The sequence below is a fragment of the Belonocnema kinseyi genome, chromosome 1 (genome assembly GCF_010883055.1).
Source record: "Belonocnema kinseyi isolate 2016_QV_RU_SX_M_011 chromosome 1, B_treatae_v1, whole genome shotgun sequence".
Taxonomy (NCBI): Eukaryota; Metazoa; Arthropoda; class Insecta; order Hymenoptera; family Cynipidae; genus Belonocnema; species Belonocnema kinseyi.
Window position 1 is genome coordinate 90889134 of NC_046657.1, and position 17124 is coordinate 90906257.

General features: G+C 33.9%; 1 protein-coding gene across 1 annotated transcript in view; it reads right to left on the minus strand.

Annotated features, from left to right (window-relative positions):
• Positions 1 to 1414: 1414 nt before the first annotated feature.
• LOC117182709 (matrix metalloproteinase-2) overlaps positions 1415 to 17124 on the minus strand; it is a 287764-nt gene continuing 272054 nt past the window's right edge. The window contains exons 8-11 of the mRNA XM_033375817.1: positions 11572 to 12050; positions 6628 to 6926; positions 5911 to 6014; positions 1415 to 2945 (exon numbers count right to left, since the gene is read on the minus strand). Of these exons, the coding sequence (XP_033231708.1) occupies positions 2674 to 2945; positions 5911 to 6014; positions 6628 to 6926; positions 11572 to 12050 (1154 nt within the window). The 3' untranslated portion in view covers positions 1415 to 2673. The remainder of the gene's footprint in view (positions 2946 to 5910; positions 6015 to 6627; positions 6927 to 11571; positions 12051 to 17124) is intronic.

The window sequence follows — 17124 nt, forward strand, 5'->3', positions numbered from 1 at the left end:
AGGTTATGGCTCAACCATGACGTGATGGGTGATTTTTGAAACCTAATTTGAATTCAGCGCCCCAAAATCCATAGGAATACGTGTGTCTTGTTACCAGATCCGCACACTTTTTTTGTGTGGCTGTGTAATCAACTGGATTCTTTCAGCTTAAATTGTAATTAACATTGTTATTATTATACATATTCCGTTTCAAAAAAATAACGTAATCAAAAATTTGGATGAACCTGAAACAGAAAAATGCGATGAAAAATTCACCTCCAGCAGGAAATGTCCTTGGGTCCGTTGAGTATAAAGTCTACAGTGGAAAGCTGTATTTAACCCTTACCATGAATGCCAAAGAAATGTTTCTTGAAATCAAGAACATGGATATTTAATTTAACAATATATTTCTTTTATCTAAAGAAGTATTGATTTGAAACAAATTACGCCAAATTATTAAATGTTTGACTTAAAAAAATACTTCGTTGAAATAAATGTTTATTTGTTATGAATAATGTAATTCTATTCATACAAAGAGTTCGATTCTTTGAATTGATTCGGGCGCATTTGAATTAATCAATTTGCCCATACTTGAATGAAGCCTTTCATTTTATTTAAATCAAAGAGATAATCATTTTATTTAAAATAATAATAATAAAATTAAAAATAGATTTATTTGTTACAAAAAGTTAATGCATTTATACCAATGAAGCGTTTATTCAGTTGAATAAAATATTGTGTTTACATAAATATTTATTCGTTTATACATACCTTTTGAATCAACGACATCATTTTCTTGAATGTAAGAAATATTTATTTTAATCATGATAATACAGCCAAAGCATTAATTTTTTTAGCTCAACAGAAAATATGTATCTGATATAAATCAAATTTACTACTTTTAAAGAATATTTTTTTGATGCCAAGAAATAGGATTCAATTAAATGCATTTACTTGGTTCCAAAAATGATTTTTTTTGTCTCATTAAAAAAAAATAATTTTGTTGCATGTTTTGCTTCTAAAAAATATTTAAAAAGTGTTTTCTTTCTGTAGTTGTCATTCTCAGAGCCTCCATTAAACATGTTTCAAGTGCATACAATTTGAAATGATTCAATTTCAAAATTTACTATTTGAAAGTGTATGTACATACATTTGTTTTGAAATAAATCGTTTATTTATGAATGAGAGAAATTAGAAACGAAGGAAATAAGCGAGCTATTAAACCAACGAAAATAATTTTTATTTAAATTTTGGAGAATTTATTTAAGAAATTCGATTTCTTTTTTTATGTAAATTCTTAATAATTAAAACAATCCCTAGAAAGGTTAACATAATTTGAAACCTCATTTGACATTCACATAAAACTTTTATTTCCACTATATACATTTAAAGCTTAACTTAAAAAAATTCGTAAAGCGTTTTTAATCTTACAATAATTTTTTTTACTTAACTCAGACAAAAAATAAAAGGATAAATTTAAATAAAATTCAGTGTAACTTCTACCTAAAAAATTACATAAAATAAAGTAATGCTTTAAATTTATCTACACTACTTTTGTAGTGTTTCATAAATATCACAGTTGTAAAACTGGCGGCATTTATATTGCCATTTTAAGTGGTCGGTTAAGAGCAAAGATTGCATCTTCATTTCTTTATCTCTAAACTTACCTAATTACACTTAAAGACAATCCAATCTATCGCGACCTTTCAATAAGACGAAATTGGTTTTAGTGTAAAAGTATAAATAAAGTTTTTCAGTATAAATATACATTTATATAATATATAATCATTGTCGTCGCATCTGTGCGTATACGAGTATAAATAATGGGTCGAAAAAGGTCTGTAGAAAAATAAACGCGACTCACAATTCGCGCTCAGGAATGTTGCGGCCGATTGCCGACGTTAGCGATTCTTTCCTATGACCTTTTTTTCGAAAATAAACCACCGGTGAAAATCGTGCGTTCACTTTTAAAAACTCAACTTCGAATCGCTGCAGTTTTTAGGGCGGTAAAGAGAAAAATTCGAAACTTTGCAGACTTATAGCTTGTAATTTTAGCTTCAAAATGAAACTAAGAGAAATAAGTAATTTTATCTAGTTTCTGAAACTTCCTAAGAAATGCAGAGTCATATTTTTCCGCGGCGTGGCCAGCGATTGCCCATCAATCGCGTGATTTTCGGCTCGAGTACATTATTATATTATATCGAAAACTTGTTGAAATTTCTTATTGTTCACTTCATTTTAAAGCTGTAATTCGGCGAAGTGGACGCATAATTTTTTCTGGTAGTGTAGAGATTTTCATGGAAAGTTTTCATATTTTTAGGGAGACATCTTCACATTCACTTTACAGCCATTCGTAAACGAAGTTCGCATCGCTCTTAAATATATAAATCGAACATAAGTATTTTGGTAGTACGCGTGCTAATAAAGGGTTCCAAAAAACGTATTTATAAATTTAAAGCTTATATTTGGACATTTTTTATTTGTAACACTAGAAAAGTATAGTTTCTTTAAACTTTAAATGCTTTCAAATTTAAACTTATTTATAAGATTGGACTTTCCAAATATTTATTCGTTTTTCTATATAGATAAATAAAACAAAATCTTGTTACTCTTTTTATAAGCGTTTGGTTTTTCGACCTTGGTAATTATGATTGCCACTAATTACTTTGAAGATAAATGACACATTGTTCGATGTTATAAAGCGATTTGTATCGCTAAGGCTCGACTCAAAAGAGTGGAAATTAAGACAAGAATAATCAGGGAGGAAGAAGATATCTTTGAAGCAGAAGACGAGCTAATCTTCAAGTGGGTTCTTCTTCTTGGAATTGCGTCTATGTCGTTTGTATCTACTTCAGAAGAGCAATTCATCCAGAAAGTTGACGACAGTTTTGGTTTCTCATGAGATACTCTCATCCGCATATCGTCGAATTCCCAGAAATATTTGCCACGGAAGAAATAGGTTTTGCCTGCACATAAAAAATTGGGTAATGCATTTTTTATACTCAAAATTGTGGACATATGATTAATCGTGAAACTGAAGAGAAAATCAAGAGTAATGAAGATACAGTACAGATGCTCGTTTTCGTACGTGCATTTCGGCTGAATTTTTTCAAATTTCATAAATATTGTAACTCGAATCAAAAGCTGTGATTTAAACCATTAAAAAAATATAAATTTTTTAAAAATATCCCGATATAGCTAATATACTTGAGAATTTATTATCTGGAACATTTTAAATTTGTGTGCAACTGAAAAATGTCATTAACATAATTTATAAATATATAGAATATGCATAATCTTCAATTTGATCTAATTTTTTAAATTTGGTTTTAATAAAAAATTTCATTGGCATGGTTTCGACATATATTTGATATTTAGTACAAATTTGAAATAAAATGTCTTTGTATATCAGAAAAATAGATTTTTTTCTCTATTTTTCAACATTATCAAAATGTTGAGAAGCATACAACTTTTTTAAATTTCATCGGAATTAAAAATGCCATTAGGATATTTTACAAGACTTTTTGTCATGTACCAGAAAATTTCACAAAAATTTCTTAGTCTTTAAAAAATATTGTTTCAAATTTTAAAAATGACCTAACTTTTTAATTTTGGTCTAACCGAAAAATTTCTTTGGGATCGTTTTAATTTTTATCGGATTTCAAAATACTATTAGTATAATTTGCAAGATTTTATGTGATAATAAATTTATTAATTTTGTACGGAACTCAATCACACAGATGGACAGAAACCGTTGAAATTCAGAGACACCTCGATAATTCGAATTTTCGATAATTCGAACTTTTTTTTGGCCCCGGCTGAAACCTGACGTTTCACATGTTAATATTTCTCGATAATTCGAAGAAAATGGTATGCCCTGCCGTGATGATAACCTTTATAATTCGAAGTACAGCCTGTCAAAATTTTCACGTTAAATTCATCGACATACAGAAATGGACCGGTAACGCTTTGGGGAGAACTGAAATGAACTCTAGAGAGCGAAAAAATATGTGAGACGTAGACCTGCCTTTATCTATTTCAGGACTCTGTCAAGTGAATTGGTGGCCCCGGGTATTGCCTAAATATTCTGTACGGCTAATTAAAAAAAAAGATAAACAATACATTAGAAATTTGTAGTTTTAATAAATTGAATTTTAAAGAACATTCATCTAAAATCACCTGTTTCAGATAGAATATTTTAAAAACTTGGTAACCTTAAATTCTTCTTGAAATTGGATTGAAAATGCTACAATAATAATCGTTGTGTGAGTTCAAAAATAATGTAAAAACTATCAAAAATTTAAACAATATTACTATAACATAAAAAATAACCATTTGTATTGCATAGGAACAAAACTTCATATTTTGAAGTTTTGTTTTTGTTGTAACATTTTTTATTTTACTATATTCAATAACTTTACTTACGTAGGAAAACATATCTCTATATAAAAGTCTTGACAACGCCCACAAACTACACATCATAAATAAATCAATTCTGAAAAGTGCGATAAGCGTCGCATTATTGAGGCACTCGCGACACAATCCACGGTCCTATGCTGCGCCAAACTTCACCAAACGAAAATATTCTCGACCAATCAGCTTTAACTAGAAAGTGATAGGTCTACGTCTCATATGTTTTTTCTCTCTCTAGAGCCCATTACCGTTCTCTCCACAGCATTACCGGTCCATTTCTGTATGTCGATGGTTAAATTATGATCTGTTGGCATTATAATATTAACTGGAAAAACATTTTCACACTGCCAGCATCAATTTTACTTCAAGGGAAATGCATAATACGTTCTATGGGACGTATAATAAACGTATAAACGAATTATGTGCGCTTATACTCTTATGTTCGATAATTCGAATTTTCGATAATTCTAAGTTTTTTTCTGTCCCGGAGAACTTCGAATTATCGAGGTTTCACTGTATTATGATTTTCCGACTCTGTGAGTGCCGAAACGTACGGATTCGTTAGAAAAGAAAAGGCCGTAGCCGGTGAAAGATGGGTGAGCTGCCCTCGATTGTTTTTGTTTGATATTTTAGAAATAAGTTTCTAACATTGGAGGACTAAGTTAAGTGTGCCAGTTACCGGAAGCTTGAGGCGAATTTCAGATTTTAAATGCTTAAAAAACTATATTAAACATATTTAAAGCTTAATAAATGGATTGTATCGAATAAAGCGTACCTTTAGAAAGGTAAATTACTTATTCCTTGTAACATATCCTATTAGAATAAATATTATAAGAAGTTCGAAGTTATAAATACGAGAATGCATGGGTTATCGGTAAGTCAGAAATCTGGCTGTTTCAGTTATCGGCACTTCGAGGTGTGAGTGCTTGGCAATAGCGTTTAGGAAAAAACATTTTTGCTGAGAACGAAGAACCCAACAGCTTACTATATGTAAAATAATGCCCATCTGCCGACAACCCATGCGTTGATGAAGACTGGCACATTTACCTTAATGAAGCCCAGGTGCAAGTTTGAAATTTTTTACAAAAACCTTAAGCAAATTATGAATGGCAAAAAAAAAGTATTTCTCAAAATTGGCTCAACCGGTTTTGATTGCTCAAATATATGTTGTATAGAATATTCAGAAAACTTAATAAACAATAAACACGTCATTCCTTCCTCGAGTGATGGTTTTTACCCATGATAAAATTTTAAATAATCAGTAAATTCAAGAATTTAGATGACTTCTACTCTCAAAAAGACTTCTGCTGAATTGTGCGAATTGTGAATTTTTTATTAAGAAATGAAACAGTTGTGCTGGGTACATTTCATATTCACTATTTTCTTATACCGACTATAAAAACTATTGAAATTAAAATTTGTTTAATAAATAAAAATATATATACAAATATTATAAGTATGTATTATAATTGATTTTGGTTTTCAGTTTGTTTACCATGCAAAAAAAAGTTCATTTACCATTTTTCCATTGAAATACGGCGTCTATATTGTAACCAACACCAGCGAACATACTCATGTCTCGAGGGTAGTCCAATTCTACGTAATTGATAGTATCGTCAAACCTAAAATAAAATAATATTTTCGAGATGAAAGGCAAAAAATTATATTTTTAAATGATGACATTATTACATTTAACAATGTTTGTATTATTTATTTTCTTCATGAGGCTAAAACCGAACTAGTTTAGCTTCCACCGAAAGAGTTTGGCCTAATGCTATAAAAATAAAAATAATGAATAATACAATTATATACTTTACACTCTATAAAGAAATGATGAGTTTTGAATATACGATTAGTCTTCAAACATTAAAAAATAATCATTTGATCAGTTTTCATTTTATCATAACAGATTTTAAACAACTTTTTATAGAAATTTTGATACATCGTGATTTTTCTTGAATATAAAAAAGTAAGAGACGCAAAAATATATTAGATATGTACTTATAATTTCGGATGTAATTTCATACTACAAAAATTGATAACCCAATAGTGTTAATTTTTTAATAGCCTCAAATTTCACATTTTTTCATCACTCTTTAATAAATTTTTATTTATTTTCCCAAAAACATTATAAATGTTCTTAAATTCTCCGATCTGTACAGAGAGGCGGTAGCGATTCTACAAACGTATGAAGGAAATGATTAAAGTTTATTTCAACAGCATTCTCAATTTTACCTCCAGTACATGGTGCCACTGAAGAAATAAGTTCTTTTATTGTGACCCCAGACCATGGCACCATCGATTTTCTCCAAGGAAGCCGGTAAGCCAAGTGTAGTTAATGGTTTTGGATATCCCGGTTCCAAAACTCTCGCATTGAACACATAGTAAAGTCTTCCAATGAAAAATACGATCTTTTTATCCAGTCGCTCGTAAACTGCGTCCACGTGATCGGTGTCCTTGGGCACACCGAACAGGAGACTTATTTCCGCCGGAAATCCTTCGTACAAACCCTGTTCTCCAATTCTCCATAGGTACTGAAAAAGAAAAAATGCAATTATATATTAAAAAATAATACAATATAGTTTGCTATATGAAATTCCTATACGTAATTGTGGACCAATTTTATTCAGGAATATAATCATGAAATCTTTTCAATGTGTTTATAATTCCAAAAATGTCAAATGAGTAAAAATGCTACCTTCGGTTTTATTCCGAAATAGCGAATGCACACAATATTTCTTAAAAAAGCGTTTCCAATTGCGTTATATTCACAACAGAACTAACTGAAATACAGAACAATTTTTAGCAACAATTTTTTATAGCACCTTCATTAGTCGCAAATTTTGTGGAATTTACAGTTTTTAACTGAGCTAATTAGGATTTATAAACATATAATTACTCAAACTAAAAAAAATGCCACTTAATTTGGTTTGTATCCTTCTTTTAAAGTTTCCTGTCAAAATGTTGCTAAAAAATAGTGTATAAATTTCAAAATTTATCTCTTATTGATTCAAGGACCTTTTTCAGAAGCTGACTTTAACATAGTTCGCATTACGTTTTTTCGAATTTGGTCTGCCATCTAGGATTTCCGGATTAAAAAAAATTATTCAGATCGAAGTTTATCGGTATTGAAGTTAGTTAATGGCAAACGTTACGGAAAATTACGTTATACTAGCCCTACCGCTGCACTTCAGCGGTTAGTTTTATGGAAGCAAAGTGTGGCTGCTGTGGAGAACTGACGGATTCTAGCCTGCGGGACCTAAACTAAGGAGCAATTCTTTCAGGAGGTAATAGCAAAGCCCCATAGAATTTTAAGGGCGCGAATGCTGTGATCGCCGTGTCAATGGCTGTGTGGCACCAGGGTTATTAAATCCTTGAACACCCAGTGTGCCCTCCCTCAGTCGAGGCGCACACAGCGGAGTTATAAACGGGGTGTCTTAACGGAAACTTTTAGAATAACAGTTCGAATCCCTGCTTAGGCTACGGGTAAGGAGAATAAGGACGCCAAAGACGCTACCCCGAACAGGGAGCGGAAAAGATAGAAGGCTCTGGAAATACGGAGCCTTACTTTCGCACATATGGTTAATGATGCCTTGGTGGTGGCTGGAATCACCTCGGGTTACACTACAGCCCGTCTAATTCCTAGGGAGCTGGACAGGCACATAGAGGAAATTTCTAGCAGATTTGCGCATTACCCAGCAAGGGGCAAGCCCACAGATTCGAAATCTAGATTAGCTCGGGGCCAGCGTAGTGTAGGCTGCAGACATTTGGTCGCGGGATTGGTTTGTGGAGAGAACATCACCGTTTAGACTCATGGAGGGACTAAGCGTGGAGAGTTCTGAGGCACCTGAACTTCGAGAACCCCACTCTAAGCACAGATTCTTGGAGAGTGTACTCTAATAGATAGAGAACGAAACCGAAGGGGACCAGCTGGATTCTAACTTGAGATCTCTCCGAAATATTCATTACGGCTCTTGCGGCTCTATAAACCCGACCTTATCTTGGGACGGGTAGGATTTCATTCCGGGGCACCCAAGCCCGGAAGCATCCAGAGATGCCCCAATTAGTATATTAATGGCTAAGACGGGAATCTCAATGTTCCAGACAGACATTGTCCTAATCCAAGAGCTCTGGTTATACAGGAAAATGATTAGTGGCTTAGGAGGATGTGGCTTTATATATAAGGGCCCACGCGAAAAGCACCGATGCATGTATAGCCACCAAGGGTATGAATACTATTTTGGCCAGCTCTGCTTCAAAAGATATCACTGTTATTAAGGTAGGACTCAGGAACAAAAGCGGAGAAAGACTAGAGGTGTATATCGCCTCGGGTCATTTCCCGGGCGACGATGAGGGGCCCCCACAGTTCTAAATATTACTTTGCTGTTGGTCTGTAAAGCAAACTTCCTACATACATTGTGGGGAGCACACACATCAACGTCAGAGGAAAAGATTTATATGAATCTCTAATGGGTTCTGAGCTGGAGATCCTTAATCGTGGGGATAAACCTACATTTCAGATTAAAAAAAGGAAGGTAAGTTCGTGGACTTCTCCACAAGCTACGGTACCATGTATAACTTAGATCTTAGGGAATGCCCTCGAGTACCGCCTTTAGTCTGAGAAATTTACAAGCTCGCCTTCAGCTCATAAGTCTCGATGATGGCGAGTTTACCGTCAAGTCCGTCAGTCCCTTAAAATCACCGTAGGCGGTTGGCACCCACCCAATGTTCTTATATACGGGCATGGCCTTCGTCGTCGTCCCACTGACGAAACTATATAGAGCAAGCATTGCCCTAAACGCGTCCCATCGGCATGGAAATGTTTGCCTATCGCCAGGCTCTATATCCATAACGGGTACGTTATATACAGAGTCATCGAAAAGTATCGACCCCCCACCCCCTCTATCAGAGAAAATATGCGTTTTCAAAAGAAATGTTTCAGAACTCCTATTTTTTACACCTGGAAGGTTAACGCCAAGGTCTGCTTCAGGGTTACCATTCAGATCTTCGTCCAAAACCCTGAAACTTTTGTCTGAAGCATTTCTCTCGAAAACGCATGCGAAAAAAACTTAAAAAACGTATTTTCGCTGATCAGTCGTCTAGACCTTATTTAAGTTTGCAAGACTCTGGAATGACCTCGAAGGTCTTTGGGTCACATGATCTTGATGCATACCTGAACGTGAAATTGTGCGTTCTTTCGATTGGCGATGTCAAAAATAGGGGTTTCCATTTGAAAAATAAAAGTTGACCCCACAATAACCTTGAAGGTCAACGCCAAGGTCAGCTTTAAGGTCACCATTCAGATCCTCGCCCAAAACCCTGATACTTTTGTCTGAAAAAATTTCTCTTACACTTTTGTCTAAAACATTTCTCTCGAATACGCTTATTTTCGCTGATAGGGGGAGGGGGCGTCCGATACTTTTTGATGACCAGGTATATCTTGACACTGATGAGACCTATACATACCCTAGCGTGCCTCAAAATCGCATTCAGGATGTAATATCAGCAAAGGAGTCTCTCTATAGTATATACAAGCATCTGCTTCGACAGATTTGATCTATAAATCTGTCAGCGTTAAACAAGCTATCTGCGACTAACATGCTTAACGTTTCGGTTCTACTCTACTCGTTCAGGGTGTTTTCATGGACGCAGAACGAGCTTGCGGTCTTCGATATCGCCACGCGAAAGATTACGTTATAGCAGGTTGCATATTAATTTGTCCATTCCGCGATCATACATCTGACGCCGTCAAGGCAGACGCCGACTTCTGAATCTCCCATGTCTTCATAACCAAATTGTTCTGAGTACAGCTTACATCGTTGCAAATGGCAGAGATTGTTTCCTAAATATGGTCAGGAAACACGAGATGATTGGCAAAGGAGCGTTAACCCATCTAGATACCTTAATTCTAAGAACCGAAGTAAGAAAGCAGATGTTGAAAAATTCTACCAACAGCTACTCGATATAATAATGTACGGAAAATTTTACAGAAATGTAAAGAAACAGTCCTTGTCGAAGGAGAAAACTTTTGCTTTCCTCGTTTCATTAGAGCTTAATTCAGGTACAGAGGGTTTGATTTTTTCATGCTAGGACGGTGTCATTTTCATCTTAGTACACCATGACCGCATTTTATGTCAAGAAGTTCCCAACGATAGGTGCAGAACATGTAATGCACATGCTCAGTACCAAGAACACATACCATTTGGGTGTCCCATTCACGTGGGAACGACGTATCTCTGCAGACATAATGCAACCCTAAGAGTGTTTTATTACCATCTTTGTCGCTCATGCGGTGTTGGCCGCGGCCCTGCCCTGCCGCACGCTCCGAAGGAGATAGAGTTAATTCTGCAAGACAAGAAGTGCTAAATGTGCTGGAACTACGATTTTCGGACAGCAGTTTCCGTTGCACACTTAAAGCCTGACATCGGTCTCCAAGACTTCGAGAAACGAACTATAGGGAAATAGAGGAAAGGTATCAAAGACTAAACCCAAAATTTTGGGTTAAAGGAATTGTCCTCATGATACGTGCTCTCGTAAGTTGCGAAACTATCACCGGTTCGAAACCTGAAAGCCATACCCGCGTGCTAAAAATATGCCAAGGCTCTTGCGAGATGGATGCAGAAAGCTCTTATCCTTAAGTCGCTTCGTGTCGGCAAGACACGCGAGGGGTTTTCAGGCCTGTCGTTGTGATTTTTTCCACCCTGTGACCACCCATCTCACTTTCGTAATGCGTGGCCATAGGTGTGGCTCACTGCGGTTCTACTGGGAGCCAGTGTTTAGAAGTTTTGAATTTAAAGTAATAAACATTTCGATTAAACTAAGAAACTACTCGAGATCCCGAAAAATTTCGACTTATCGGGCATTGACAAAAAAGGAGCCGACCCAAAAGAAATAGAACCAAACAGTAGTTTCAGGCATTTTTCACACCTTAAAAAACTGTTATATTATCCACCAAAAGGGGAGAAGCGATAAAACGATCGCTGGATAATTTTCATTTATTATTTACCGCTGACGGCACTTTTTACCCCCTAGATACTCAAAAGTAAAACCCGCTTATTATAGGTATAAAATCATAGGCTAAAATCATGCATGTGTTATGAAAGCGTATTTTTAATTTAAATTGTAATACTAAAATATTTTGAGATTTATAAGCTATATAATCTATAATAGGACACATACCCGACCCTTGAAAATGTAGACTTCTCTACGGATAATGCTGATAGCGTCGTAGCTAGTATCGCACTTATCCGGGATGTCCTCGTTAACCTGGGGTGTCCAGCGGTGCCTTGGTCGATGAGTAGTGGAGGTTGTTGTCGTCGTTGTCGTAGTTGTCGATGTGGTATGATGGTGTACATGGGGGTTTTTAGGAGGTAGAGGTTTGTAATCAGGTCTCTCCGTTCTGTAGTCCGGCTTTATAGGATAGCCATCCCGAGGCCGGTAATCTGGCTTCTCTGTTCGATAGTGAGGGTAACGATCTGGAGGTCTTCCAGGTCTATCATCGTCTGGGTAGTAGTTGGGATAATGGGACCATGTTGGTCGCGTTTTCCAAGGTCTGTATGTAGTGGTCGTGATTCTTGGAGTGGTAGTTGTCGTCGTCGTAGGCCTCCGTGTTCGGGGATCGACCGGAATGTAGGCCCACAATTTATTTTCAGGAGCGCCTGCAACATAAAATATTGTTTCATTTATTACCGTAAAAAATAATAAAAGAACAAGAAACCTCGGAAAAGTAAAAACTACGGCGTTGAGATTCTTAGGGGGCGCCTAGTAAAAGAGGCACGGGTTTGAATAAAACATTGAATGGAACACTTGACCGCCGTGAAAAAACTTCACTGGTTCAAACTCTTAAGATCATATTACGTATGTCTGCAACTTTCTAAGTCACTTGCGGCCAGAATACAGAGGACAGTCATCCTTGGGTGCGTACACAAGGTACAAGAATCTCTTACCGCGGTTCGTCTTATTAAATCCATATCAAGTTACAGCCCACAGTGAGCTGGGAGATCTGGTTTCTTGGCAAAATTTCAATTTTTTAAATTGAAAAAAGAAGTGGGTTACTATAGTCAAGAATGTTTAGAGGAGTCTTAATCGAAATTATACGTTGATTAATGTAATTTTAGTTGTATTGGCAGTAGTTTAATGTTAAAACATAAGAGTAAAGTATGAGTACATTTGTTTCTCAAAAAATCTAGTTATTAGTGTGCAAATAATTTATGAACTAACTAACTATTATTTAAGTAACTAACTAATTTAATTAACTAACTATTTTAAAAGTGATTTTTGTTTGCTCCAAATATTTACGTGAATGTATCAATCCTAAGCATGCTTGCACTAAGCCCCGCACTGAGGAGCCAAATTGGATTTTCTAGGCGAAATGAATGTATTAATGTAAACAATTCCTAACCGCTTTTCCAGTTTATTTAAAGATCGACTCCGTATTAAATGTAGAAAAATTTTGTGAAAGCTGATTTTTGAAAAAGGGTTCCAATGTTTTAAATTTGAAATGACAAATTTAAATTTCTCATTTCAAATTTAAACTCAATTAAGTGCTTCCTCATCAGCGGTTTTCAATGAAAACCTGCCTATTATATCATCGTTCATTACGTATTCTTCATGTATTTCTGAAACTGTCAATTTCTGTTCGTCCGTCCTATCCTACGCTAATTCGGTATTCTCTCACTATATTTTTTAAAAATGTAGTCACATCGATTGAAGTCTCAGTATTTTTGAGACTTCTAAATGACTAAATTTTAATTAATTTTTTTTTAAACAATTGATTAAAATTTTTTGTCTTTTTTTTTACTGAAATTTGATCTGTTTCACTATTTTGAACTATCATCAACTCAGGTAACAATGTATTTTAATCTACGTAATTATCCATCATATTTGTTCAGACTAAAATTACTAATCTTTAATATAATTATTTAGGCTAAGAACCTTTGAAAAAGGTACACATGTGTACCGAAACGTAAGGAGGATTAAAAGGAGTTTTTTCTATTAAATAAATATCTGAGTTTCGAAGAAAATGTTTTTTTGACTCATAATTTATTTTTGATTTACGATTGGACCGTAAGACATAAATAACTAAAATCTTCGATTTGAAATCAAGACACTAAAATGTTCTTATTTAAAGTGAGCTCCGAAAAAAAGGATATTTTACCATGTCTAGTCTAGTCGACTTTTTCACTTTACGAAATCAAGTCCTTAGCCCACTGTGATCCGCCATATTGGATTCGACATGAAAAATTTTTTTGGCCATTTTGAAATCAGATTTGGGATCAGCGACCTCAAAAACAACATTCAGAGTAAATCTAATATTAAAAAAAATATTTTTTAGCCATATTGCAGGCCCCTTTTTAATTTTAACATTTTTACACCATAATTGGAGGCAGTGACCCAAGGTCCTATATATGGTTATAGTTAAAACTAATTTGGTATAATTTAATGAGTTTGCCGACTTTTGGAATTGTGCAGCCATCTCATGATTGTAAGCCGTGGTTGTAGCTTTTGTTTCAACGTGGTTTCCACTGGGGGCGGGTGTCGTTTCACAAAATAGCACCTGCTCCTGGAAGGATTCTGCGGTGGTTTATTAAACAAAATTCCTATTACATACAAGAAATACTTTGAACCGATTACTAAAACGTATGGTAGAGACAGTAACTTTTTAGCGCAAAAGGTAATAGTACCTGAATATAAGTACGTGACTTTATAGAATAAATCATTTTAAATCTTCTTTCTATCAAATAATCTATTCTCTGTAAATAAATAATAAATAATAATAATAATAAATAATCGTCTGTATCTATAGCTGCCTAGCAGAATGTTAACGAATAAGACTTAATGTCACATGTTTCACGATTTTTAATAAAAATGCCTTTTACCTATTACTGCATATGTTTAGAAGAAGAAAGCCTCCAAACGCGGGACAAGTCTCACGAAATACAGTTTGTAAGAAATAATTAAATTATCAAATCATTGTTTCATCCAGATAATTAAGGCGTATGGAAATATGATTATAATATTAAGATGATGATAAAATATTTGTTTAAATCTATTTTTATATTAATTATTGAAGTAGCAAATATAGAGCAATTGATAATTAACATTTGATAACTAATAATTCATGAATACAAATAATAATCAATAATTAGTCAATAATTATTAATCATTACTAATTAATCATTTTTAAAGTACTGAATGTTAACTGGTCGTTCTTATCCATATCTGCCCTGTACAATGTTTATCTGATAAATTTGTCTAAATGTCTACTATTTGGGACTATTGGTCAGTTAGAAGTCCTTAATTTAGAGGGTCGCTTCTCTGTAAGTATGGAAATCAGCGGAATGAATACTTTGGTGCTTGTTGGTGTTGTTGTAGTCCTCACTGCTAAAAAAATTCATCAACTTTTTTCCCAAAATTTCAATCTAATTAATTTACGCACATTTACTACCTCTTTGTAAGTTTTTATATATGGCTAATTCCGCCTTCCTGATTACCTTCTACAGTAAAAATGAGCTCAGTAATGCCTGCAGATTTATTCAATAACCTAATTGCCCATGTGCGAATAATCTTTTATATGATAACCCTTTTATTTCCAAGATTTCCGCAAAAACGTAGCTAGAAAGTTCTATTATATAAATTGGCACCTCATATATTAAATTTCATTCAAAATCAATCACAATTTGGAGATGGTGTCTCGAACTTTATTTTTTTCCTTTGTTCGAATTAAGTATACTGGAAAAAAATGTTTTTAAATTATTTTTTATTTTTCATTTAAAGAAAGTAATGTCGCTTGAATAAAATTAAAGTTTTTAAATTGAAAGATTTGATTTCCTATTTTAAAGAAGCATACTGTAAACTTTAATGAATATTTCTTGTAGCCAAAGAAATGACAGTTGACGAGAATAGAAACGGTTTCGGTTCGAATTAATTATCTAATATTTGAAAGAAATACACCAGACTCTCGCTTTCAGTCACCACATTCTCGGTCTTCCTAGAACTGATGGCTCCCGCAGTTTCACAGGGGGCAGGGCGAGAGCGGTTGTGACATTATAATATATAAAAATATGAATTCCATTTGGAAACGATTCAGGCAGCCATCACTGCTTACGTTTCGATCCCCCCTAAATCAGTCTAAGGCTATTTGAAGGCAACCCCCGACACTGGACTGAAAGCGAAAGTTTGGTGTATTTAGCAGATTTTAGTAGGTATACATTTATATTAAAAGAACATTTTTTTAAACTTAAATAATGTTTGAATTGTGTTGATTAGAAGAGTGTTAGAATGTAATTAATATTTGTTTAATTGAATGAATATTAATTTATCATCAATTAATATTTCTCCAATTTAAGTCATTATTTCGTTGCAAAAATTATATCAACTTATAGTATCTAATCATTTTATTTTCAATTGAATGAATATTGATTTAGAGTGAAAGAATTTTTTTAAAATTTGGATTATTGTTTTATTATTTTGATTTTTACAGTTCTTAGCATGGAATAAATATTTCTTCAAATGAATGAAAATTAATTTATTTCGAGTGAATATTTTCTAGGCTAAAAAAACCTAGGTTCCTACCTTCTAGGAAATCATTTCTCTGACTTTATATTTTTTACCTTTGATGCAAAGAAATATTTACTTATGTTAAAAAAATATTACCAAAAAAATCATTTTCTTGAATGGATCCGTGAATCTTTTCCGTCCAAACAACATTAACTTAGGTGAAGTAAACAATTCCTTGGTAACAAAGGAAAAAGCCAAAGAATGCATTTCTTTGAATCAAGTACATTTTTTTTCAGTGCACGCTGAAGCTGTTATTCTCTTCGCTTTCTTTATCCTAATTGTAGAACCATATATTTACGGAACAATTTCATTATCCAAAATCTTTGTGTAGATCTTTGTAATTTACTTCCTTTACAACCTCATACATGAAAAAAGTAAATGCCGGAACAAATTTTTCATCTAGAAGAAAATTAGATTTAGAAAACTTCGAAACTGTTCACCTTACGAAAAGTAAAGGAAATACAATTACTCGAATGAAGATGAAATTACTGATGAAACCCCCATGACTTATTACGAGTTATGATTGTTAAATTCAACTTCCAAATATTTTAGGCGACTTTTCAGCTTCACGTGAATGCTTTCCGTGGGTAAAATCGTGAGAAGATGAATCGTACTTTTTTCAATTGCCACATCATCATGATTTCTTGCCTTAGTCTACCTTTTCACTGAGCAAAATTTGAAGGTTCAAAATACTTTTTTTCACTAACTACAACTCACATTGGCTTTGTTTTTTTGGCTTAAAAGCTTGTTACTGTCCAAGTTAATTTTGCTAAATAAGACATAGGGATATTTATTTTATTATATTAATTATATTTTTTTTAGCTGAAAAATTAACTTAGATAATAAAAAAATTTCCAGGGAAGAAACAAAGTCAACCGGGGTTTCAATTAGTTAAAGAACATATTTTGATTTTTCAAATGTTCTTTTTCAAGGATAACCTCTGGGACGTACTTATAAATAGGCATCAATTCCTTCAGCAAATTCAGGTTTAAAGCAGTATGTTGGTGTATAATCCCATATCAACACCATTGTGTCTACGAGTATACTATACGTGCTAGATGGATTCACTAGACATAGATAAATGATATACTATATAAATGCTTTTCGTAATTCCTGGTGACGATTACCTTTTTGTGGACAGCTACGACAAACGCCTTCCTTTTCTGGAAATAG